The 25,967-nt window shown below is 54.0% G+C and overlaps 1 protein-coding gene across 3 annotated transcripts in view; it reads left to right on the forward strand.

The window, feature by feature from the left end:
* PIK3R5 (phosphoinositide-3-kinase regulatory subunit 5) overlaps window positions 1–22,301 on the forward strand; it is a 56,187-nt gene extending 33,886 nt beyond the window's left edge. For 2 of the 3 annotated variants that reach the window (XM_057423966.1, XM_057423965.1), the window contains exons 3-19: window positions 4,145–4,245; window positions 6,108–6,176; window positions 6,911–7,049; window positions 9,405–9,474; window positions 10,832–11,006; window positions 11,663–11,816; window positions 12,290–12,373; window positions 13,932–14,679; window positions 14,762–14,915; window positions 15,095–15,220; window positions 15,465–15,590; window positions 16,165–16,258; window positions 17,459–17,535; window positions 18,766–18,859; window positions 20,281–20,363; window positions 20,572–20,684; window positions 21,629–22,301. In XM_057423966.1, coding sequence (XP_057279949.1) covers window positions 4,145–4,245; window positions 6,108–6,176; window positions 6,911–7,049; window positions 9,405–9,474; window positions 10,832–11,006; window positions 11,663–11,816; window positions 12,290–12,373; window positions 13,932–14,679; window positions 14,762–14,915; window positions 15,095–15,220; window positions 15,465–15,590; window positions 16,165–16,258; window positions 17,459–17,535; window positions 18,766–18,859; window positions 20,281–20,363; window positions 20,572–20,684; window positions 21,629–21,770 — 2,549 coding nt within the window. In that variant the 3' untranslated portion in view covers window positions 21,771–22,301. The remainder of the gene's footprint in view (window positions 1–4,144; window positions 4,246–6,107; window positions 6,177–6,910; window positions 7,050–9,404; window positions 9,475–10,831; window positions 11,007–11,662; window positions 11,817–12,289; window positions 12,374–13,931; window positions 14,680–14,761; window positions 14,916–15,094; window positions 15,221–15,464; window positions 15,591–16,164; window positions 16,259–17,458; window positions 17,536–18,765; window positions 18,860–20,280; window positions 20,364–20,571; window positions 20,685–21,628) is intronic. The other variant, XM_057423967.1, reaches the window with a different exon arrangement.
* The last annotated feature ends 3,666 nt before the right edge of the window (window positions 22,302–25,967 follow it).

The raw sequence follows: 25,967 nt of genomic DNA on the forward strand, positions 1-25,967 counted from the left end.
TGGAGACATTTGCTTTCCACCCATCCAACTGTGTCACTTCTGCCAGCAGCTGGAGCCGATGCCAGCCCGAGCGCTGCGGGCGCCGGCAGCTCGTGCATGTGCTGTGGCTGCTTGATTTCTAGTTTTGTGTGTTGTGTTTTTTCCGCTTTGGCAGTTGCCCCGTGAGGTGCAGCCCAGGGGAAACGCCACCGCTGCGGTCAGAGGGGCTGCTCCGGGAGGGGGGCAGCGTGTTCTGCTTCTTAGAAATCACAAAGCTGCATCCTTCCGAGGCCGCTGCTGCTGGCTCCTGCCGTGCTGCAGGCATCTCAAGCGGTGCAGTTGCACCCAGAGCAACCCCCAATGTCAATGCAGGCTTGAGAGCAGCCCTGGAGAGAAGGGGTTGGGGGTACTGCTGGGTTAAAGGCTGGACATGAGCGGGCAATGTCTGTTACCGCAGCGCTCAGCTGTGACCCAGGTGGATGCAGGATGTCTGCAGAAGGATGGAGAGGGTTCTTGCTGGTGGGTGGCTCCTTTCTGCTTTTAATGTCATCTGGGACTTTTGTTCCAGACCTGTGCGCATTAGGAGCGTCACTCGCCATGCCCAAATGTCCCTTTTAGTCTGGATGAAGGGGATATGGCTGCAGGGACTGACTCTGGTCCCAGTGGTTGGGAAGTGGATGCTCTTGACTTGGACTGTGCGTGGAGGGGAGGGGATTCCCACCCAGGTGTGGATGCCCTGTCCTGACTGATGCCTGTCAGTGCCAGACACTTTGCTTTGCAGCATGGTCTGTTGTGTCCAGGATTTTCAAGCTGCATTTCACATTATTTTTAGCAAGGATACAGCTGTTTTGGTGGTTTTGGTTAATGTTCTTTGCCAAATTCAGGATCTCAGACAGTGGCAGCCTGCTGCTTCCTGGCACTTTTTCAATCCCAGGGTAACCTCAGTGCCTTACCATGGCCATGAGTTAAACAGAGTTCCTGCTCATAGTGAAGTTATTCAAATATCCCTGTCTGCATAATAGAATAGTTCGGGTTGGAAGGGAACTTAAGATCACCCAGTTCCAACCCCCCTGCCATGGGCAGGGACACCTCACACTAAACCATGCCACCCAAGGGTCTGTCCAGCCTGGCCTTGAACACTGCCAGGGCTGGAGCATTCACAACTTCCTTGGGCACCCCATCCTTGTCCTTCAGCAAAGAGTTCCTGTAGAAGACCCCAAAATGGGTCAGAAGACCTCAGGTCTGAATTATCATAGAATCATATAATCCCAGACTGGTTTGGGTTTGAAGGTAACATCGCTCCTCCAGTTCCAACCCCTGCCACGGGCAGGGACACTTTCCACTAGAGCAGCTTGCTCCAAGCCCCTGTGTCCAACCTGCCCTTGAACACTGCCAGGGATGGGGCAGCCACAGCTTCTCTGGGCACCCTGTGCCAGCGCCTCAGCACCCTCACAGGGAAGAGCTTCTGCCTAAGAGCTCATCTCAGTCTCCCCTCTGGCAGGTTAAAGCCATTCCCCTTGGCCTGTCCCTACATCCCTTGTCCCAAGCTCCTCTCCAGGTTTCCTGCAGCCCCTTCAGGCACTGGAGCTGCTCTCAGGTCTCCCCTTCAGGAGCCTTCTCATCTCCAGGCTGAACCAGCCCAGCTCTCAGCTTCCCTCCAGCCCTGCCCTTGTCTCTGCTACCTGCCCGTCCTCCCAGTCCACTCACAGTGCCTTTGTCCCAGCTCCTCCCCAGGGCAGCAGCTCAGCACCTTTCCCTCTGCCCCATTCAGTGCAGAATAAAGCAGCAAGCTGCTGCTGCTGCTGCAGTTTCCTCCTGCCTTGCTCGAGTGAAAGGAAGGAAAGAGCCCTGGTCTTGCTGGGCTATTTGTGTATGTGGTTACACTCGCGCAGGAAGCGGTGTTCTCCGTACCTGGCGATGCGCCCGGCGCAGCTCAGCTCTGCTGCTCCTGTGGCTCCTGCTCCTCATGGCCAGGGCAGCCCAGGGTGGCCACGCCAGGGTCGGGCTCTCACGGATGGAACATCCCTCTCGGCTGAAGCGGGACAGGACGTTTAATACACACATGAGCAGCTTCTTGCCGAGGACAGCAAAGCTCTGGCAGCTTAGAGCACCTCTTGGCTATCCCGTGGGTGCTGCGGCTTTCCCTGGAGGATGCCGCACTCTGGGATAACACTGATTGGTTCAAGCAATCTGTTGGAGTCATTGTCGGCAGGGCCATGGCTTTGTGCCATTGTGCTGGCTTATGAGGGGCTCAAAAGGGAAGCGGAACATCGCTGAGTTACCGGCTCGCTGTGGCCATGGCCTCGCTGATGGGGTATCACGACCTGAGGTTGTGCTCTGGATGTCAGCACATGCACCGAGGTGCCAGGAGGATGAGGCGAATTAAAACTTGGAGCTGTAACTATCAGCGAGTGCATCTGAACTGCTTGGGAACTTCCCAGTGGGAAAACAATTCATTGACAGGGAAAAGCTGCGTGGCAGCAGGGGAGCATTCCCATGGGGGAAGGCTCCTGCCTCTTAATTCGGTGACAGACTGGATAGGCATGAAGGCACAGGAGCAGTGTGTGTCCTAGTAAGCAAACGCCTGTCCAGGGAGGGCACATGAAGCCTCTCTGCAACCTTAGAGCTAGTTTTGCTTGTCTTGGCATTGGCCTTCTCCTGGCTGGGCCACCACAGCAGACCTCTCCCGTGGTTTAACCTCATCTTGTTTAGCACCTAGAAGGTGTGTAAAGGTGTTTTTATGGCATCTTTGTATGGCTGATGAATTTATAGCCTCTGCATCTAGGGATAATGTTTGAGGGATGGGGCAGACAATGTGCCCTGTGGCTTTGTAGTGAATACACTGTCCTTTTGCCTGCTCATGGCATTGCCTCTTCCTTGGTAGCTCCAGAGGGGCAGGCAATGCACATAGGTTGGTGCCCATGTTTCTGTGCTGCTGAGTAAAAAGCAGATGTATTTGTACTTATTTTTTCCTGAGATCACTAGCCCCACTCCCTGGGGTGTGAGATGCTGTTTCTCTTGGGTTTGCTTTTGGACTGAGACTGAAAGAGCCCCCATGCCAGCACCTCTGAACCCTGCCACGGGCTGTGGCTGAGCTGTGTGGACTGGATCCACTCCTGGTGAAAAAATCCATGGCAGTGTGGAATGGAGATAAAGATGTTAGGCTGTTTGCTTGACATTTCCCCATAACTTCTCTGTAGGGGTCTGTGTGCGGTGCCTGGTCCCTGGCTGGAGGAGGAGGTGCTGCAGGTCCTGGTCTGGTGGAGCTGGCGAGCACCGCCTCCTCCCTTGGGAGCCGAGGCCAGGATGAATGGAGGCGCCCGGCAGCCTTCACACTGATCATTTCCTCTAGAGCCATCTGGGAGGTGGCCCTGACCTCCAAGGAGAGCGATGGCCTCGGGAAACACCTTGGGCCATTGTCACCCGTCAGGTCCCAGCAGCAAGAGGCAGATGTCTGGGGATGGAGGCCGGGAAGGTTTCAGTCAGCAGGAGTGAAGGACTCTCCATCCCTTCACATGGCAATTCACCCCTCAATATGCCTAAACTTCTGGTGGGGTTTAATATATTTAATGGAAATCTAAAGGTGCTAAGAGATGGAATAAATGCTGGGCAGGCTTAATGATGCTGATGTGCATGGCCAGGGTGCGGGGAAGCTGGTTGAGGAGATGGAGCATCTTCCCTCAGGTGTGATGCAGCTGGAGAGGGTTGGATGTGTGCCTGATAGGAACTGAATTTTGCAGGGTTTGAGTGAGTTCATAGTTAGGGCATCCGGGGCGTTTGTGAGAGGGGCTGCAGAGCAAAGGCTTACACCAATGGGTTTTCTGCGCTCAGGCACAATGAAGGTGAGCATCCACCATCCCTCTGGCCTCTGCAGCATGCACATGGCAGTGCAGGCATGTCAGCTACCCAGCTTCCCCGAGGAAGAGGCATCCAGCCGAGCTTGGGCACATTGGGCTGTGCCAGTTGAGTGCTTGGGCATGAAGCCGTGCTGTGGAGATAAGCCCCATTTGGTGAGATTGGATCGTTCAGAATGAGGGCGTGAGGTCTTCTTCACCGTGATGTGACACAGGCAGCAAACACCTTCACCCTGACCCCCTCCCCATGTTCATCCCTCCTGTGACCTCCCTGAGCTGGCTGTGGGTGACAGCAGCTCTGTCTTCTGCAGCTGGGCTGTGCCTGAACTGCTGGAGCCTGCAGGAGCTGGTGAGCCGGGACGCCAGCAACTACGTCATCCTTGTGGAGAAGATCCTCGGCAAGGCCAAGGAGGTGAGTTCTGGGGGGACTGGGGCTGGGGCAGCTCTGGGGCTTCCCAGAAATGGGGTTTTGCAGAGCTTCAGAGTCACAGCCTGGTTTGTGTTGAAGGGAGCTTAAAGCTCATCCAGCTCCAACCCCTGCCACGGGCAGGGACACCTTCCACTAGAGCAGCTTGCTCCAAGCCCCTGTGTCCAACCTGGCCTTGAGCACTGCCAGGGATGGGGCAGCCACAGCTTCTCTGGGCACCCTGTGCCAGCGCCTCAGCACCCTCACAGGGAAGAACTTATCCCTAAGAGCTCATCTCAGTCTCCCCTCGGGCAGGTTAAAGCCGTTCCCCATGGAATGGTGGGTGATTTGGGGGTGTGGTAAGGTACTGCTGGAGCACTGGAGCTTGGGGTGCTGCTGCGTCTGCAGGTCCAAAACCCTTATGGGAGCAACTCTGTGTGTCCCACCAGCTTTCAGCACATGGGGAGCTACAAGGGAAAAACCCATCACCAATGTCTGCTCTTTGGCAGCACTGCAGATCCACGGGGAAGGGGTTTGATTTCCCAAAGCGCTGCTTGGTGCCATGCAGGGGCTGCACGCATGGAGCCAGACTTCCCCACACCTTCCCCTGGTGTACACTGGGAGCTGTTAGTCCAAATCAAAGCAAATGGGAAGTTTCCTGTTGGTTTTGATGGAAACTTTGCTGTAGCTCTGCTGGGCTTCCTGCAGAGCAGGCATGGAGCTGGGATGCTGGATGCAGGCAGGTTTGCACTGTGCAGCATGGGGCCAGGCACAGCAGGGAGGTGAAGCTGCAGCAGGGCCGATCCTATCAAGCCTATAGGGTCCCATCATGTCCTGCAGAGGCTTGAGGCACCATCGCTTGAGCAGGGTCACCCCGGGCTGCTCCTGGGAAGACCTTGGAGGAATCCTTTGATGTGGCAGGAAATGGTGATGTGTTTCCTAACTCCTCCACTGGGATTCATGTGATGGGGTAAATGTTACCTTTCTGGGGAAAGAAAGGCTGCCAAGCTGTATTTTCAGTTTCATCCATTTATATTTTTTAATAGCTGGAGTGTGTTTAGTTGCAGATAGCATTTGCAGATAGTCTATTAGGGTTTATGTAAGGGTTTATTGCACTTTCCTGTGCTCAGGAAGGAGACAAGTGTATCCTTGAGCTGTGTGTCACTCAGTGAAATAATCCTGCTGGCTATTCAGTGGCAAAGGCTGGGACAAGAATATATGGTGTGCACCATGCTGCTGAGCTTTGCAAGGCTGGGCTGATCTTGGAGCAGCTCCAGTGCCTAAAGGGGCTGCAGGAAACCTGGAGAGGGGCTTTGGACAAGGGCCTGTAGGGACAGACCGAGGGGAATGGCTTTAACCTGCCAGAGGGGAGACTGAGATGAGCTCTTAGGCAGAAGCTCTTCCCTGTGAGGGTGCTGAGGCGCTGGCACAGGGTGCCCAGAGAAGCTGTGGCTGCCCCATCCCTGGCAGTGTTCAAGGGCAGGTTGGACACAGGGGCTTGGAGCAAGCTGCTCTAGTGGAAGGTGTCCCTGCCCGTGGCAGGGGTTGGAGCTGGAGGAGCTTTAAGGTCCCTTCCAACACAAACCATTCTATGATCAGAGGGCTGGGAACATGACCAAATCCAGCTTCTTGAGGGTGAAGGCAGAGCAGAAGCCTGTGCTGACCTGCTGGTCCCGTTAGTGTGGGTTACTGGGGCTTCAAGGGTTATTTTCCCATGGAGACAAGGAAAGTTTTGGGGATGGTGATGTGCTGGGTGAGTGCTTGGCTGTATTGTTGGGAAGTCTCTTTGGCACCTCCAAGGATGCTTTTGGGTGACGCTCATGGCGAGCACCCCAGCTCATCCTGCTGCCCCGGGCTGTTTCCTACAGGTGCAGGAGAAGTGCGACTACGACCTCGTAATGCCCCTGGCTCTGCTCTTCTACTACGCCGTCCTGTATGTAAGTCCTGAGGCTGCTGCACATAGCTTGATCCCAGCCCCTGGGGATGCATGGGGTGCAGAGTCATTCCCTGTGGAGCCCAGCAGAGCAGTCACCGAAATTAGAGCGGCTTTTGTCTGAAACATCATGGTCTGATCAATTAATCTCAGAAAAGGCTATAAGAATCTATAGGGATCAAGACCAGGCAACCATTGTCTGAGCTGAGAGATGTAAAAAATGAGCTTCAGTGGGTTTTCTTTTTAAGATGGGCTAATCAGAAAGGGAGATGGACCCTTCTCTGTGCAGAGAAGGCAAAGTTTTTTCATTAGCCTTTACTTGTGCAAAATGTAAAGGCAGCAGTGCCGCAAAGGAGTGGAGCCCTTACAGGAAACCCTTTCTTCTTATTATTATTAGCACAATGCATCATTATCCCGAGGAAATCATTGCTGCCAGGTCTTGCAAAAGCACAGGCTGTGATGCCATTCATCTGTATGGATCTCTGGTTGTTAAAAAGAAATGTATATATAGGCTTTGGCATGTGAGCCACAGCCGGGAGGTTGGGAAGGTGCAGAGCGGATGGAGCTTTCTCAGAGCTGTGCCGGGGGGGGTACTTTGACCCTGCTTTGTGAGAGGAGGGGTGTCACAGGGTGAGCCTCTGCTCTGAGATCTTCCAGCCTAAGCCCTTAAGCTCTGATGCAGTGCTCGAGCCCGTGTCTTTGCTCCCTTTCTAACAGTGTCTCCCCGCCCCCCCGCAGGCTCCCCATTTCCCATCGGGCTCCGACCTGCTCCTGAAAGCTGCCGGTGTGTACCACAGCTTCCTGACCTGGCCCGTGCCCTACTGCGACATCTTCCGCAAGCTGCTCACCTTCATCAGCGATGAGCTTAAGGCCCCTGGTAAGCGCTCCTGCCCCACCGCTCCCCCGGGCCACCCCCTGCCGTGACAATTTGGATCCTGAGGCTCTTCTGGTGCTGCTCTTCCACCTCACTTCATGCATCCCTTGGGTGCGATGCCTACACCTACCTCGTGCTTCCCAACCCTCACCTTTTCCAGGACGTGAGGAGCTCTGCCCTCCATCCTCTGCACAGGGTGACACCAGATTCCTCTGGAGGAGCAGGGCAGGGTTGTGGTTTGGGTGGCTGCCTTGCATGCAAGGTGGTGGGTGCATCCTTGGGAGGCTCAGCTCTGGACCAGTGTGAATTAGCAGAAAGTGTAACTGTTTCCTGGCTGCCTTTCGGTCTGGTGGGTCTTTTCCATGGCAAGACATATGTGGCTGCTCCTGCCCAGCCCTGGGCTTTGTTCGAGATGCTCAGTGGTGTAAATGGGGTGATAACAGTGGGGCCATTCATCAGCATCAAGGTGGCTGAAGCCTTGAGCCTGCCCTTGCGTGGAGATTTCCGTAGGGCTGGGGGGCTCTCTGGCTCTTTCTTTACAGCTGAGACACCTTGTGATACAGCTTTGGGCACATCTATCAGCAGCAGCAGCCCTCCTCCTAATTAAGGCCTCCTTGTAGATGTCCTGTTGTTCCCAATGGAGCAGCTCTTCCAATTATTTCTAAAAGGCCTTTTCCCCTAATCTCCCTGTCTGTTGGTGGCTTATGGAGAGCTGGTATCACACAGAGCACATTTCAGGCCTTGTTTACTCCTGCACAGGGTCATGGCATTGACCGGCTCCGAGCAGGACTTGGGAGGCCTTGGATGGGTACGCGAGCTGGGGCTGGGTCCTTACCCCCATCCCTAACCTGGGTAGCTGCTTTGTAGAGCCAGGACGGGGACATGAAACAGGGTCTCTGCGGAGGTGGGAGCTTGTAGGTGCGGATGGGGTGAAAGGTGCTTTCAAAGGAACAAACATTGAAATAAACCCTCTGCAGTGCTGGCACTGGACTGGTTCTTCTATCCCCAGCTCAAGGCTCCACCAGCATAAATGGCCACGGGCACCAGGCAGGGTCTGGCTGGTCTGTTGTGCTGGATTCAGCCTCCAGCTCAGAGCTGCAGGGCCAGCACAGATGTGGGGATGCTCACCCCATGCTGGTGCAGCCACAGACTTCCCTAGCTCCTTCCTGGTCACTTATTGCTATGGCACCAGTTGGGACTGTGTTTACAGATGGCTGGGAAAGCCCCAGTGCTGGAGGGGAATTGCTACCTTCTGCTGTTGACCCAGCACCACCATTGCTGGTCCCTGAGGCTGTGTGAGCTGGGGACTTTGGTCCAAAAGCTTTTCCCTTCCTACAAGCAGATGAGATTTCCCCTCCCCTGCCAAAGGATGCTGTGTGGGAGGTGTTGGCCTGATGGGGCTGGGGAGCCCAGTGCTGCCCCTCACTGTGGCCTCTCCCCCAGCTGGAGCCAAGAACAGCAGAAAACATGTTCTCTGCTGGTAAGCTGACCAGGACCTTATAAGCTTGTTGTGTGGCCTCTGTGACCTGCTGCAAGGCTGAAGCAAAAGCTTTTTATTGAGAGGAGGGTGAATATTAACTGAGACAAGCTGCTGTCAGTATTTGCCAAGAATGAGATAGCTTTTATGTGCCGACTGGGGTGATGCCTCTGCAGGGGGAGTGAGTGCTGCTGTAATCGGGGGCCTGCATGAGCAACATGTGCTGCTCATGGGTGCTGGAGCAGGGCTGCCAAGCAGCAGCTGGTGTTGGGATGTGGCTGCCTGTAGCAATGAAGGTGATGGATCTCATTAACACCGCGTTTCCCAAGATGTGCCCCAGTCCTGCTGTTCGGGGGTGACATGGGCTGTGCTGTTGCCACACGGTCCAGGTCCATCCAATGTCACCTGGTAGGAGGTTCCGATGGCAGCCCAGGGATGGGGACAGGGACTGTCCATGCCAGCCTCAATTCTGCCGGGTCCAGTCTGAGCTCGTCTCTGTGGGAGAGAAGGTGGCAGTGACCTGCTGTCCATAAGTGAGATCCAGGGCCTGGGGAGCTAAAGCAATGGGCAGAAGCTGCTAAATAGCATCCATGCAATTCGCATTCCGCATCAACAGTGTGGCATAAGGGACTGGATGGAGCATCTCTCCCATCCCAATCTTTGGTTGCTTTACCGTCGCTCTGGGCTTTTACCTTTTACATTCTTTGCCCCTAGACTTACATGGTGGCTGAGTCTTGTCCCCACAAGGACTTTTGGTGCCGCTGTGCCCGCTCTGGACAGCGGCTCAGCCAGGTTAGCATCACATTAGGAGGCAAAGCGTGCCTCTGAGGCAGAGCAGTCTGCAGCAGTGCTGTGTCTCATGTCCTCTGCTCTTTCCTCAGGGATCTCCTTCCAGAGGCTGGTGAGGACAGAACAGGGGCTGCCTGTGAAGAACTACCAGAGCTCCACTGTGTAAGTGTGGCCATTGGCGCTGCTGGTGCCATGCTGCAGCATCCCCATGGTCTCCCACTGCTTAAGGAGCAGTGGGGCTGCAGCGAGGGCATCTTCGGGGTATAGCAGTGGGTGGTGGGGAGAACTGGGCTGAGCTGTGGGAAGGGACATGGAGAGTGGGTCCCCAGCTCTGGGTCAGGGTCTGTGGGCTCCCTGTGTCAGTTATCCTGCAGGGCTGCAGACCCGGGTGAACAGGGCCAGTCTCCAGGGGAGAGGAGGAGGCAGTCTCCTCCACAGGGGCTGCTGATCTCAGCACATGCTGGAGAACAGGGAGGAGATGCTTTGATCTACGTGTTTGGGAGCCACCACCCCAAAGGTGGTCAGAAGCGAGTCCATCCCCGTGCAATGATTGCTGAAAGCCTTGCAGCGCAGTCAGACTTTGCACCTTATTTGTGGTTGAACCTTCCTCCTGCCAGGAAACCTCGTGAACAGGGAAATGAGCCTGGGCAGTGTGCTCCCTTCCTGGCTGCAGTGCCTGCTCCAGGGACAGTCCCTCGTGCACAGACCCCTCCACTCTGCAGGGGGGGTCTCCTGCTTTTCTGGCTTCTCCACTCATGCTGTGCATCCCTGGATCTGTCTGTATCCACCCAGCTGTGCTGGTGCTGCTGTGTTGCTTCCCCAGCACAGCTCTGCTGCTCTGCTTTGCTTATACTGGTGCAGCCACCAATGACTTACAGCAGGATGGCTGTATTTGCATAAAAAGCCCTGAAAACCTGTCACAAAGCTGTACACAAGCTGGACCTGGTGCTTATTGAAAGCTTTTGCCCATTGCCTGAGCCCTGTAATACCAAGCACACCAGAGCACATCCTTCAGAGTAGTTTTTGCTCAGTGAGGTGGACTGCTCTTATCTGTCAATGTAAGCATGTGCTCTCTGGGCTGCAGGTTTGGGAGTCTAAAGCCTGTGCGTGTTCATATTGTGGTCCAGAGCAAAGCTGCAGCTGAAGGATGCAGCTCTTTTTCCTTATAGCCCAGAAGTGATGCTCTGACCTGCATATTGCGGGGGGAATGGGGATGGGGGGGGGCGGAACATGTTTTGGGGCCATTCCCAATTTCAGCCCTCCCCTTCATTGTATGTGCTGGCTGTCAGGACAACGGGCTGCTGGGTTGACGGGGCAGGTGATACTGCACGTGTGGCAGGATGGACGATTTTCGTCCATCCGCTCCCTGGCGCTGCAGCTGGAACTGGCACCCCGAGACCCTCTGGCTGTGCCTAACGTGAGAGGACACTGCCATCTAGAGTGCATTGGTCCAAGTCTCATGTGCCACCGGTGTCCAGGCCTGGCTCATGGCCTAAACCCATCACCTTGTCCCCACCAGGACGGTGCTGCTGCTCAACCCCTCTGAGGTGCAGAGCGAGTTCCTCTCCATCGCTGAGAGGCTGAGCTCCAGCGAGCACCCGCAGCGTGCCACGCTCATTCTGCTGCTCGAGCACCTCTACCAGGCCAACTTTGGCACCTGCTGCGACCTGGACAGCCTGAACCACGTCCTGAAGGTAGGCTCGGGGAGCTCAGCCATGGCACAGCACTGCTGGGTTCATGCACTTGGCTGCTGGGTTTTCTGGCCAAGAAGTATTTGGTTGACAAAAGAAGTTTTGATAACACTTCTTGTAGGAAGGGTGCACATCTTCCCCTCCTCAGAGCAGAGGTCTGCACTTCTGGTTTGTGAAATGTCTCTTGCCTTTTACCCTTTTACTCCTTTCCCCATCCTTACATGGAGAGAGGAAGTGCCCCAGGTTTGAAATGTAGCAGAAGTGCTTGACCAGAGAAACACTTTGCTTTGGTGGAGGGAGGGGGGAGGCAAAACATTGTCAAGAAAACCCCTTAGAGCTTTTCACTTTTGTTTTTCTTTGCAAAAGTTCCAGGGCACATCCCATGTGATGGGCATCCTGGCAGTGCCCAAGGCCAGGTTGGACACAGGGGCTTGGAGCAAGCTGCTCTAGCGGAAGGGGTCCCTGCCCATGGCAGGGGTAGTTGGAACTGGAGGAGCTTTAAGGTCCCTTCCAACACAAACCAGGCTGGGATTCCATGAAGGGGGTAGGAGGCAGTGGGGAGAATTCCCTGGTGGCAGTTAGTGCTCCTGCCCACAGACCTGTGTGTTGCTCCTGTGGAGGGACCCCCTTGATCCCTCACCCGGGCTCTGCTTCCCCAGTCCAAGACCCTGGAAGAGCTCTCTGAGATCTACGCCACTGCCACGGATGCTCAGGAGGCTGCGGCTGCCAGCAGTGACCCTGTCCTGGCGCGGGAGCGGCTGCAGTCCATGCTGCGGGACATCGCCGGGGCCGCCTCCTTTCCTGTCATCACGGGTGAGAACCCCCTGGGCTCCTCTTGTCCCCAGGGTTTGTGCCAGCTCAGCCCCTGCAGCAGCGAGGAGCCGTTCTGCACGGTTTCAGCCTAGCCCAGCTACAACAGAAACCCCACCAGCCCAGGCCCTATCTCGTAAACAGGCCAGGAGCCAGAAAGGGTTTGTCATCTTTCTTTGTAACAGCAGCAACAAAAAACGTGTCCAGCCTTTGTGGGTGAGAGGAAAACCCACATTAGATCAGAAACCCATGGTAGCAGTGATGTCTGATGGCTCTTAGAGCCGTGAAATGCCCCCTTGTCCCAGTCGTGTGTGATTTCATGGGGATAGCAGCAGCACCATCTGTGTTCTGCGTGAACTGTGCTACCCAAAGTGTGTCATTGGGGTGGGCGCCACCTTCTCCTGGCCGGGAGAGCTGTCAGGAGCAGTACTGTGGGGCCCTGCACACTTTACCTCCTCTTCCTCCTCTCTTCCCAGGTGAGGGTCAGCCCCGCAAGCTCCACACCATCCCCATCCCTACTGCTCGCTGCTACACTTACAGCTGGGATCAGGATAACTTTGGTAAGCAGAGTGGGGTCCTCTGACCCTCCTGGTGAGACCTCAGCCCCGCTGCCCATCACAGGGTGGCTGAGCAGCATTTCAGCTTGGCCTGGGCTGCCACTTGCAGCCCCGTGCACGACCCTTGCAGCCCCGTGCACGACACAAGCTGTGGCCAGAGCCTGAAAGAGCTGATAACAAGTTGCTGGTGTTGGAGGAAGAGGTAACACCACCAGTGCTGGTGTCCCCAAGATGGAAGAGGATGTGGATGTCAGCTTGGGCATGATCCCAAGCAAAGCCCTCATCTGAGTGGTGGGCGCAAGATACTGGTGGCTACAAAATGTGTGTTCCCTGAGCCAAATCGTGTAGGGCTTAACCTGCTGGGAAGGTTGTGCCTTGCTGGAAGAGGTTGTTGAAATTGGGACTGTTCAGCCTGGAGAAGAGAAGCTGCGTGGAGACCTCAGAGCAGCTTCCAGCGTCTGAAGGGGGCTACAAGGATGCTGGAGAGGGACTCTTCATCAGGGACTGGAGTGATAGGACAAGGGGTGATGGGTTCTAACTGAAACAGGGAAGTTCAGGTTGGGGATAAGGCAGAAGCTCTTCCCTGTGAGGGTGCTGAGGCGCTGGCACAGGGTGCCCAGAGAAGCTGTGGCTGCCCCATCCCTGGCAGTGTTCAAGGCCAGGTTGGACACAGGGGCTTGGAGCAAGCTGCTCTAGTGGAAGGGGTCCCTGCCCGTGGCAGGGGTTGGAGCTGGAGGAGCTTTAAGGTCCCTTCCAACACAAACCAGTCTGGGATTCTATGAGTTCATAGGGATATTGATAAGACTGAGACCTTGTTTTGTGGAAAGCTCCTCTGCAAGGAGTAAACCTTGTCTGTGCCCTGGAAATAGTTGTTGCTAGGAAAGCCTGAACACATTGAGATGTCAGGGCTTTGTAGGGCTGAGACCCTTCAGACATTGCTGCATTTTCCCCTCCTTGTAGCAGGAGCAGCCGAGGAGCGGGTACCTTTGCTGTGCTCTCAGCCCAGCCACAGCAGTTTTGCAGGGGAAACAGTGGCTTCCCCTCTGCTGAGCTGGTCTCTCCAGCTTCCCCATTCCTGGAAGACCTTTTCTGTTCCAGGAAGGTTTAGTGTTCATTGTGTGCCAGCCCCAGCAATCTGGAGCAGAGCTGTGGCTTGGGCTTTGCAGTGCGTTCAGCCTTGCCAAGAGGCCACCTTCAGTGGGGTGATTAGGAGTTTGATTAGTCGAACACCTTGCTTTCCTCTTGCCCTCTGGTTAAATCTGGATTGGATGCAAGCACATTGTGAAACCTGTGTAGAAAGGAAGAAAAGCCCAACTGGTATTTGCCTTGTGAGAACCCAAACAGAAATGTGACCTCAAGGAGAGGAACGTAGTTTGGATTGCATTGCATCTGAGCATCTCATGAAAACCTAAGAATGTCAGGAGGAGGTTTTCAATCCTTGTTTGAAACCATGAGAGCGTGTTGGCCATGCTGTGGTATTGTTATGGTCTGGGGTCACCACATTTCCTGTGGTTGTGCCGGAGCCTGTGCCAGGCACATTCTCCCTCTGGTTGCCTTTCAGATATCCTCAATGATGTCCTCAGCAAAGAGTGCAGCGCTGCTGAGCCCATGGCCTCGGAGAATGAGGAGGAGGACGAAGAGGAGGTGGAAATCGATGGTGGTTCCCCTGAGCGCGACTCGCTGCTTTCCCCCGTCTGCACCATTTCCAAAGGCTCGGTGTACTCGGTGTTGTCAGAGGAGGGATCGAAGCCCTTGCGAGTGTCCCTCTTCACCGCCTCCAAGGAGTCCATCTCGGAGCTGACTGTGGTCTCCAGGAAGTCCCTCAAGTCATTTGTGTCTAGTCTGAAGGACTGCATGGACAGTGGGTACGCAGAGGACAGCGACGAGAGCTCCCTGGATGCAGTGGGGCGGCCGGAGCTGAAGGCAGACAAGACCCACCCCAAACACAGACACACGCTGACCACCAGGATCTACAAACTGTTCAAGAGCAAAAGCCAGCTGGTCCTGAGGAGGGACCTGCGGGACTGCCCGGACACGGGCTCGCTCTCGCTGCCGCTGCGCCGTGCCGAGAGCCTGTGCACGTCCCACGCCAAGCACCGCGTCCCGGCGCGCTCCCGGCGCGCTCACTCGCTGCCGCAGCACGTCCTGAGCCCACGGCTGCAGGGCCCGCTCGCCCCGTGGCACCTCAGCCTGCAGCGACGGCCGTTCCTCAGCTGCGAGGACGATGCCAAGGCGGCCACGCTGCGCGTCGTGGTCTTCGGCTCCGACCGCATCTCGGGGAAAGTGGCCCGAGCCTACAGCAAGCTCAGGTGAGGCGGGCGGCGTGGGGGCTCTGGCTGCAGGGACGCGCTGGAGGCTCAGCTCACCCAGCCCTCTCCCACCTTCTCCTAGGCTTAAGGAGAGCACCTGCCCCTTACTGACAAGGTACTTCAAGCTGCAGTTTTTCTACGTCCCTGTGAAGAGGAGCTGCTTGGCTCCATCAACCCCTCTTATGCATCCCTCCCCATCCCTGGGGGACCCACAGCTCCGAGCCTCAGCTCAGGTGGTACGTGTCCTGCTCACCACAGGGCTTGTGGTGACACTGGTGCTCTGCGTGGCCCCGAGAGCCGTGTGAGGAGTTCATGGGGTGGGCTGAGTGGAGAATTTGTGTCTCTTCCACAAGCCCCAAGCATGGGTTGAGGAGCTGGGGGGTCCCTAGAGTGACCCCAGTGTGCTTGGTTTCAGGATCCCACCTTGGCTGGGATGGAGGGCAGCACCAATGACATCTCTCACTACATTGGCATGTTGGACCCATGGTACGAGCGTAATGTTCTTGGGCTGATGAACCTGCCCATGGACGTCCTGTGTCAGGTACAAGTAAGCCAGCTGGTAGGGCTTGGCATCCCCCTTCCCCAAGGTACAGGGGAGCTGAGGGAGAGCTTCTGCTTACCCTGGGCCACAGTGATCCTGTGCTACATGGGCACAGGATGGAGATGGTCGGTTCCTGGTGGTCGGGAGGGTTTCTGTTCCCGGTGGGGTGGGATGGGCAGTTCTTGGCACTGGGCTGTGGGTATCGTGTACTCCATCAGGCATGTGACTTACTCTCTCCCCACAGTCTGCCAAGCCAGAGGCTGAGCCGCAGGAGGACTCCCAGGAGCAGTTGCCCATCCTGGCAGATATGATCCTCTACTACTGCCGCTTTGCCACACGCCCTGTCCTGCTGCAGCTCTACCAGACAGAGGTAGGCAAAGGGGCTCAGCCCTGTCATGGTAAGGGGCAAAGAGGAGGTTTTTCTGCCTGTGCCAACAGCTTGGGACCTCTTGTGAAGTGATGGGGATGTGGCACAGTCACCACGTGCTGATTTGGATTGGAAGAGGCCTTTAAGCTCATTCAGCTCCAACCCCCTGCCGCAGGCAGGGACACCTTCCACTGGAGCAGCTTGCTCCAAGCCCCTGTGTCCAACCTGGCCTTGAACACTGCCAGGGATGGGGCAGCCACAGCTTCTCTGGGCACCCTGTGCCAGCACCTCAGCACCCTCACAGTAAAGAAATTCTTCCTTATATCTAACCTGAGATTTCCCTGTTTCAGTTTGAAGCCATTCCCCCTTGTCCTATCACTACAGCCCCTGATGAAGAGTCCTCTCCAGCATCCTTGCAGGGCTCCCCTCAGATACTGGAAGGCTGCTATAAGATGTCCATGCAGCTTCTTTTCTCCAGGCTTGTCACCCAAGGCAGCAGTTGGAAGCTGTGTTTCGTTTTCCCAAACATACCTGTTGTGTCCTCACCATCACCAGTTTCCCTCTCCTCTCCCTGCAGCTCACCTTCATTGGAGGAGAGAAGATGACCGAAGTCTTCATTCACTCCCTCGAGCTGGGCCACTCAGCAGCCACACGGGCCATCAAGGCATCAGGTCTGTAGCTGCTTTATTCTGCACCAACAGCCTCAGGCAGAGCTCTGTTGGAATGGGAGATAAATGGGAAGTGGAGCTGGAAGGCACTGGGGGCTGCAGCGGGTACCTGAGCCTGGGCTGCAGTGGGTGCATTGTGCCAAAGGTCCAGGCAGCTTTTCCCAGGTTTGGAAGTGAAGCACCGTAGTTCTTGCATTCCTCCTCAGGACAAGCTGTGGCAATGCCTTGTTTTTACTGCTGTTTCCTCCAAATTGTATTTGCAATAAAGCAGCTTCAAGCCCGTTTCTTTCCTCACCACCTGGCCAAATGCAGCTCTTCATCTTTTCTTTTTGCTGCTTTCTGTTGTTTGTGCTTTGCCCAGGAGTTATAAACCCCTCTTCCCTTTTCCTTCGCTTCCTGGGCAAAGCAAGGTTTGTTGCCTCTGCTTGGAGCCTTCCTGCAAGGGAGATCCCTGAGCTTTTTTACACTAGGAATTTATAACAAGCAGCAATGGCAGAAGCATCCCGGATACCCAAGGACAGGATGCTGCCTGGTGCGGTGCAGCTGCAGAGACATCTCATGGCCAACCAATAATACTGCATTTAAACACGTGGCTTAATCGTGTTAACCAAGTGCTTTTCTGTGATCTGGCCTTGTCCTTGTAAACAGAGCTCATAAAATACCCTCCATATGAAGTGTCACCCATGCTGCTCCCCAGAACACAGGCTCAGCCAAGGCCTTCCCAACAACTCGTGAAACCACCAATCCTGCCTTTGATTTCTTTTTTTCCTTGGGTTCTCTGGCAACACTGAACATCTGCTAAAAATTAGCCAGGGAAAAAAAAGTGTCGGGCACAGGATTTCAAGGCTAATTTAATGTGGGCAGAAATATGCCTGGAAAAACAGGAGCTGGGTTAGCAATGAGGCCTTTTATTGCTTTGTGTTTTCCCTGGAGCACTGACCCCTCTGCACTGGCCTCACCAGCGCTGCTTTCAGTTTTACAGAGCTGCTTGTGCTTTGTGTTGAAATCTCTGCACTGGATTAATTGCTTTCTGGCAGCTTTTAAGCCACCTTTTCCTTCTGTCCTTTTGCTCCACATCCGTGTTCAGCAAACCATTCTTTTTTTGCCCCCTTTCTGTAGGTACTGAGTGTGCTGCTGTATCAGTGACCAGTGGAAGAATGGGAATAAAAGACCATTGTGACATTTGCTCCTTGTTTCTTTCAGGACCAGGCAGCAAAAGGCTGGGTATAGATGGAGATAGAGAAGCAATCCCACTAACACTACAGATCGCCTACAGCAAGGTGAGTGCTTGGGAGCGGGACACAAAGCCAAATGGGGCAGAAAACCAAATCAGTGCTGGGCAAACCTGACACCTGGGGGCTGAGAGAGGCAAATGCTGCCAGTCTGCTGGAAGAGCCCAGATCCAAGACCGCATGAGCCAAAGTCCAGCTCTCTACTTATGGGCTAACGGGGGTGGCTTTCTGCTCCTATTCAGCCCAGTGAGATAGGGAATGTGCACCAATTTCCACAGACGATGTGTGCTTGGTGCCACTTTATGTGACAGCTTTTGCTTCCAGAGAGCAATCTTCTGCTGGCCACAGTAGTTCCTCCTTTTTGGCTGGGTCCTCTGCAGTTATTTACTGTTAAGCCTGGGCAGCTTTTTGTAAATCCAAGGTCAAATGAATTTTAATGCAAACTCAAACTTTGGATTTACCTGGAACTGCACAGGCAGACCTGAGCCAGCTCAGGCAGGTGGTTCAGGGTTGGAGGGAGGGTAACAGGAGCCTGGAGTGTGGCATCTGCAATAGGAAGAGTGGTTGGAAAGCTGCTCGGCAGAAAAGGACGTGGAGGTGCTGATTGATGGAGCTGACCATGAGCAGTTTGTGCCCAGGCAGCCAGGAAGCCCCCAGCATCCTGGCCTGTACCAGCACCAGTGCAGCAGCAGGGCCAGGGCAGGGATTGTGCCCCTGCGCTGGGCACTGGTGAGGCTGCACCTCAAATCCTGTGTTCAGCTCTGGGCCCCTCACTGCAAGAGAGACACTGAGGTGCTGGAGTGGGGCCAGAGAAGGGAATGGAGCTGGTGCAGGGCCTGGAGCACAGGGGTGATGGGGAACAGCTGAGGGACCTGGGGGGGTTCAGTCTGGAGAAGAGAAGGCTCAGGGGGACCTGATGGCTCCCTACAAGTGCCTGAGAGGAGGATGGAGCCAGGAGGGGCTGGGCTCTGCTCCCAAGGAACAAGGGATGGGACAAGAGGAAACGGCCTCAAGCTGCACCAGGGCAGGTTTAGATGGAGCTGAGGAACAATTCCTGCCCCAGAGGGTGCTCAGGCATTGGAACAGGCTGCCCAGGGCAGGGCTGCAGTCACCGTCCCTGGGGGTATTTAAACATTTGTCAACGCGTTGCTTAGGGGTGTGGTTTAGTACTGGACTTGGCAGTGTTAGGTTTAGGGCTGGACTCAATTATCTTAAAGGTGTTTTGCAACCTAAGTGATTCTGTGATCCTCTCTCCTGGGTTTCGGTTGGTCCTTGCAGACAGCTGTCAGTGGAAGAAGTCACTGGAATGATGTTGAGAAGGTCTGCACGTCTGTGAACCTCAGCAAAGCCTGCAAGAAGTATGAAGAACTAGGTGGGTAGAGGTGGTCTGTGCAGCTTTGCACAGGGAACATTGGAAAGGACTGGTAAAACAAGAGGACAGTGTGGATCTTCTAGCTGGAGCAAGTGAGGGATGTGAATGCAGCAGATGCATGGGAGGTGCCTGGTGATCCCTGGGGAATGCTGTAGTCCTTGGCTGTCCTTAGCACCACATCAGGGATGAAGGGCAGCTGATGTCCGACTGTCCTAAAGCTTCCAGCTAAGGAAATGGGATGGACATTAGGGATGGGGCTGGGATGGTTCAAAGAGCAGGATGATCACTGGAGAGTGGTGCTTTCCAGAACCACACTTGTTTGCTAAGGAGAGGGAGGGACAGGGAAAACTGGGATTCATTGGAGCAGAACCATGGGCCATTGTCCTGCTCTCCACAGCAGCTGTGCCTTGCAGACAGCTTTTTAGCTGGTTCTCCGTCCTGGTTTCTTTCCTGCAGCTCAGGGCCTGCTGCGTGGCTTTGCTTCAGCCTTTGTTTTAGAACAGGTTTCTGACGGGTGTTAAGGCTTTAAACCTTTTAAAAGCAGCAGACTTTTAGTCTCCACGTGTATTTAGAAGCAATACCTGTTCAGTCTTGTGGAGAACTGCTGTTCTGGCAATCAGGCACTGTTCTGAGTAAGCTGAGGTGGTTTTAGTTCTTGTGTGCTTCGTGCCTGGCGGGTGTGTGGGTTGTGAGTTGGAGTAGTTGGGGCAAACAAGTGATCTGCCAAATAGGAGACATCTCCTACATGCCCCATGGAGCTCAACTGAAACCTCTGCTCCTCCTGTTGCTGCCCCAGCCATGAAGCCATGCAGACCCCAGGGAAAGCCCAGCCGGAACTGGTTTCTTATCTCCTCTAGACTTTGAGTTGGACGTTTCTGCACTAGCTCAGGAGCTTCGCTTGTGCTGCCTATGCTTGGGTTGGCTTCGAGCGGTGTCAGAAGCTCCACCTGTAAAACAATGTCCTTCCTTCCAAGAGAAATCCGGTCCCCTCAGTTCTCTCCGTTGCTTTTTGCATTCCGAGTTTGACCACAGGATGTCACTGTAATTCCAGACATGAGCGAGCACCTCTGGTGGTCTGCAGGAATTCCCTCGGGATGCTGGGTCAACGGTTTTTGGGGGGGTTTTGGTGGTTGGTTTTTAATTCCTATTTAGGTCCCAGGAGGGTTAAATAGCCAGTTACATAAATGTCCTTTTTCTGCTACGTTTGGAGAGCAGTTGGGAATTAGGACATTTACCTGTGTGTCTCTTGCTTTCCGTGTGGGTCAGCATGAGGGAAGGAGAGCTAGAGCTGTGCTGCATTTCCCCCAGCAGTGGGGTCCTGCTGGAGCCACTGGCTCTGCATTGCTTTGAGGGGTGGAGGGAGCACTTGAGTTCCCAAGTAGCCCTGAAGCCTCAAGTGATAACAGTGTCTTGTGTTACAGGCTCAAAGACAGAGTGTCTCAACTTAACCATGACAGAAGTGGTCAAAAGGCAAAATTCCAAATCCAAGAAGAGTTTCAATCAGGTAACTCGAGTCATGGTGCTTTCACATTTGGTAACAGGAGGTCAGCCAGACGTGGCTGGGGAGAAGCAGGGCGGGAGACAGGAGCTTTTGGGGGGGATTTGTCAGCTGTTACCCACTAGGTCTGCATGAGGGGTACCTGGCTCCCCTTCCCTGCACAGAGAGATGCACTGCCCCTGGCAGCTCCTCACTCAGGCACTTTTTCTCTCAGCAGATCAGTGTGTCCCAGATAAACGTAGACAAGGTCCAGATCATCGGCGTCCAGTCCTCCTTTGCTGTGTGCCTGGACCAGGATGAGCAGAAGATCCTGCAGAGTGTAACCAGGTAGGACCTGCCCACTGCAATCAGAGCTCCTGGGACAGTGCATCCTGTGTGTAAGGACTTGCCCATGAAGCATGGGTGGCCACAGAATCATAGAATGGTTAGAGTTGGAAGGGACCTTAAAGATCATCTAGTGATCCTCTAGGGGTGGGGACACGCCATGGGGGAGCAAGGTCCTGAGCTCCATGGTGCCAGATGCCCACGCAGGGTGATGCAGCTCTGAGCTCTGGAGTGCAGCTGAGCTCAGGTTGGGTGGATGGTCCTGCTCAGATCTCCGTTTACCTTCATGACTGCCAGGGTCTAAAAGGTGGCTCCCAGTCAACTGTTAAACTCTGTACAGACATCTCTTCCAGAAGAGCAGTCAGAAGACAGAGGAAAGAGATGCTATTGAGGTGTTTGAAGAGCACTGGGCTGATGAGCAAAGCCTTCAACTTCTAAACCTCATTTAGGTTCTTTACCACCTTTGGCATACCCACTGCAGAAGGAACCCATGATCTTCATGGGAGGGACGGGTAGAGCAAGAATTGCTCATTTGACTGTTCGTCCATCAGTCATGTGCCCAGGTGCTGGAATTTGAAAACTCACTGTAGAGAATGTACTTCCTTGAGCACAGAGAGATCAACCCAGTTGAATGGAAAAAAAAATGGGGATCTTATTCCTTTAAGTGTTTTATTGCAACTCAGGGGGCTTGTGGGAGAACTCAATGCATGACGTGGAAAAGGAGCTACATCCCTGTCCCCAGAGCTTGGGGGATGCAAAAGGTTTTGTTTCCCCTTTATGGGTGCTTCTGCCCTAGGTCCCCATCTGACCTGAACTCTCAGCACTCCTGCTCCAGTCCTGTTGAGACTGCACTGGTTCCTGTTTGAAGATATTTCTGCTGCACCTGAGGCTGGTGATTGTCAGCCACGCACCTTACTTATATCCTGTTCTTGTTTGTTCCCCTGCAGGTGTGAGATCTCAGTGTGCTACAAACCCAGGGACAGTGAGCTCTTTGCACTAAGAAGATCCCCTTTGCCCCACCAGGACCCCTCCGAGTTTCATTCTCTCCTGTGTTTACCCATTGCCACCTTCAGTGGAGCACTGCCATAAGAGAACCTTGTGTCATGTCAAACCAGATCCCATCCAACACCAGTGTTGGCTCAGGAGAAGGAAGCTGACTTTCCTCCTTTGGGCTGGAGACCCAGCACTCTTGTTCAAGACATCCTGCAGCCAAAGCGTTAGCGTGATGCCTGAGCTGCTCTGCTGCGTGCTCAGCCTGTCCTTGGGAAATGGGAATGTTGGTGGTGTGCTCTGCTGTCTCTCAGGGTTCCTCAGTAATGGGAGGAAAGTTGTTTCCTTGAGGTCTCCACTGGTTCAGCAGATGACAGCAGCTGGATTGAGAGGGCAAGGCAAGGACAGGGCTGTTTCCCTCCAGCACATGCTCCTGTGGCTGTATCTGACAGCGGCTGCCAGGCCACTGTGAGCTGGGGGAGCCCGTGAAGGGGCATTTTGGAAAGCTGGTGTCCTTGGCTGAGTGGTGGTGGGTGGTCTTCGAGGCATGTGGAGCTGCAGGTCACCCAACCAGTGTCCTGATGGCATTTCATCTGTACCAGGTTGAGGGAGCTCAGACAGACCTTTGGGGGGGGGACACACGCTTTCCCAAGGTTTCCTTTAAATTATGAGGGCTGGATGTCTCACAGAGGAACAATGCAGAGCAGAGCAACCCAGCTGAGGCCCAGAAAGACCGCAGCATGGGCTGTAGACTGCTGCTTGTGTTCTGGTGAATGGAGTGCAATAGGCTATACCAGGGTGTGGACAGCTTTTGTCATTTATACATGTCCTTACTGTAAACCCAGGACCTGCAAGAGATGACTTTCCCATTTCTGCAGAAATTCAGAGCTCACATGAGATGTGCTCCCTGTTCTGTCCATGTCCTTGCATCCTGCTCTGCAGCACTGGATGCTAAGGACATCCCAGAGGCTGAGTCCTCAGCAGTTGCTTGAAATATGGCAGAAACCATGCTCATACTCATAGGAGGGAGAAAAGTACCAGGGAAACCACTAGGATTGCTTAAGCTCACCTGAAGAGGCAGCTTTGCTAGAGAAGAGCCCATCACCAAACCCACTAGCGACACTTGCAAGGGATGGTAGGATTTGAGATCCCCTCAAAGGAGGCTTTCTTCCCCCTTCCTTCTTCTGCAAGGCTGTAGGCACAGAAAGGTGCAATATTTGGAGTATTTAGAGGTGTTCTGACCCAATGAGTAAAGAAATGAGACTGGAAGTGTCTTACCTGGTTTCATAGCCCTCAAGCTGTTTCGCAGTTGGTTTTGGTGATTGCACTGATGAGAATAGGCAGAAGAGCGTGTTGCCTGCTGCTGGCTGAAAGGATCATAGTGCTGAGGATGTGCTCCATAGAAGTGTCTGGAAGGGATCCCTAGTACTGCTGTGGGGCTGCAGGGCTCAGCCAGGGTGAGGCCACTGCCTCTGGGGACAGTTTGGTCTGGGTGCAGTGGTGAACAGCTTGGTTTGAGAAGGTGCTTTTCTGGTGTCCTCAGCAGCTCTGGATGCAGCTTCTGCCAATGGCCAGAGATGAGCAAAAATGAGATGTGAACATGTTCCTGAGGCCTCTGTGCTCCGTCCTTCTACTTGAATAAACCATCCCAAGGATGGTGTTGCCTTATGGACTCCAAGAAAATACCCCTCTGCAGGGTGAAGCATAAGCATCACTTGAACGTAAGCAGATGATCTGGCTCCACCGTGATGAAGTCGGCTTGGACTCCTGGTCAGGACCCACCTTCCTCAACCACAGACTTCAGAAGCACCTCTCCTATGTGCATGGAGCAGTGTCCATCCCTTGCTCGCAGTACAGGATTGGCAGGGACACCAAGACACTGCCAGGTCGTGGTGGGCTGTGTCCTCTCACTGGCTGCTTATGGGGCAGTGTGGGAGCACGCACTGAGGTCGCTGCTGTGAACTTCTGTACCTCAGTGGTTGAAGTCCAATAGGCTCAAGGGATCAGAACAACTCTTTCCATGCTCTTGGAAGAAGTTTTCTCACTGACTCTTCATTTCCCCAGTGGGTTCATGTGCGTTGTCTCAACCGGGGCTGGGGTTTGACAGCTGGGGTTTTATTCTTCAGTACTTTAAAATAGCACCTTATCCTGTCAAAGCTTTGCTATTTGTGATCTCGAGATCTGTGGCTAAATATATCGCTGCCACTGTTAATGATGTGAACCTCTTGGGTTTCAGCTCGCCCCGCAGAAATGCCAGAGGAGAGAATTTCCATCTTGAAGAGCAAAACAAACACAAACCCTGGGGTCTTGTAATCCCGGTTCAAGTTTTGACTTCTGATGCTTTCTGGAAATGAAAGAAGTCTGAGGTTCTTTCAGGTCATCTTTGTACTCGCGTGCAGCCTCACCATATCTCTGGTGTTTGTGCTGAGCTGTAAAATACTGTTCAAAGAACTTTAAAAGTCATTGTAAAATATTAAATGTCAATTTATTTCGGGTACAAGGGCAGTGTTTGAGTCCAGTGATTCCCGAGCAGGCAGGAGGAATGTGAGAAGAGCACCCAGGTCCTTTGCAGAGTAGCTGATCTTAGAGCAGGAAAAGGCTCTTAAAGTCATGTTCATGAGCTTGGTCCCAGAGGGCACAACACGGAGACCTGCAGAGGTTAATCGAGCTGCTTCTGTGAGTGTAAAAACCAGGTTCTGATGTTGTACGTCCACAATTGGTTTCATGCTGGATGAAGTGGAAATGAGCAGAGCTTGTGTGTGCGAGGTGAGATGTGAGCAGACCTTCCCTTCTAGGAGGCTGCTCAACCCTTACTGTGTTGCTTTGCTGGGTGCCCAGCAGCTCCTGCGGCTATGGGCAAGGTGCAGCCCTGGGTGGCAGAGCCCTGCTGTGGAGGGTGAGTGAATTTGCCCAGCAGCCAGGGACCAGGATGTTTCTGACTGGGAAATCTCTTGTTTTGGGTTTGACTGGCTCAAGTGATGCCTTCTCTTTGGGGGGGGGGGGGGTGTTCCAGGAAAGAGGCTTAGCTGGGAGGTGTGAGGGCCAATGTGTATCGAATAAACATGGGAAAAGGCACTTCAGACGAGCCAAAACCCAGATCACTTTTCATCAGCACTTTATGTATTAGCTGTCTATTTCATTATAGAACAAAAGGTGGTTTCTGCACACAAAGGAACTTTTGAAAAGGCAAATAAGTATTTTCCAAGATGGGATGACAGTGTGCTTTTGTTTGCTCTCAACTACAGAAAACCCCAAGCCCAAAACCCCTTTCCCTGTTCTTTTGGAAAGAGGAGCACATGTGCTGATACCCAAAGTAGAAAGAACTTTGTTCTTAAAACATGCATGATGAAACATTGAGGATCAGGGCTCAGGTCTGGTCCTTGAAGTGCTGCAGGGCTGAGGATTCTGTTCCTGTAAGTACAACAGGTTTAGCAAAGAGCTGCTGACAAGGTAAGCGAAGCTGGGTTAAGGCTTGGCTGTTGCACAAAACTAGTTTTGCCTCTTGCAGACGTGGTCAAAGCAACTCAGGGGAGCTTTTTGCAACGCTTGCAGCATCAGAGCTGAGCTGATGTGTGGCCTGGCTGTGCCTGAGGGCTGGGAAGGCTGTGGGTGAGGTGTGTTTGGTGTTTCAGGCTGGGAACATCAGCTTACACTGGCTCCCCGCATGTGATGGGTTTTACCAGAACTAAGTGCCCTGGTCCAGGGTGCTTTGGTCTGTGTTAATGAATCAAGGTGCAGAAGCTGTTTCAGGTGTCCCCTCCTCTGTCAGGGGTTGTCATCCCAAAGGCACCTCAGCTGAGGCTGCTGGACGTGCTGGCGAGGTGGGACATGGAGATGCGATGTGGGAACACCACACTGGGATGATGTCTCAGCTCCCATTGTTGGTGATGACCCTGCATCCTCTGCTCCTCTCCTATGGCACTTTGTGCATAGGTGCTCCTCATCTTTACTGGTGTGACCCCCACAGCTTTTCCCTGTGGCTCCATGAAGAGCAGTCTTGGTGTGGATGTTGTCAGTACCAGCGTGTTACAGGAGTTGGTTGAGAGCCCAGTCTGAGCTCCATGGCTCAGTGCTGGCGGGAAGCAAAGAGCTTCATGCACACACCACCAGTCAGGCTCCTGAAGGTCCAGGCAATGTCTGAATAGCTTCAGGGGTGGAGATGTTTTAGTGCATGAGGTGAAGAACAGCCAGAGCCGACACTCATCCAGATCACAGGTCCTTGAGTGGCCATGTCTGATCTGCTGGCTAATTGGAAACAGAATGAACTAGCATCAATAGGAATGAGATTGCCTGTCC

This window comes from Pezoporus wallicus, unplaced genomic scaffold, assembly GCF_028554395.1.
Source record: "Pezoporus wallicus isolate ANWC-B61680 ecotype Strahan unplaced genomic scaffold, APGP_CSIRO_Pwel_v1 contig_7876, whole genome shotgun sequence".
Classification (NCBI taxonomy): Eukaryota; Metazoa; Chordata; class Aves; order Psittaciformes; family Psittacidae; genus Pezoporus; species Pezoporus wallicus.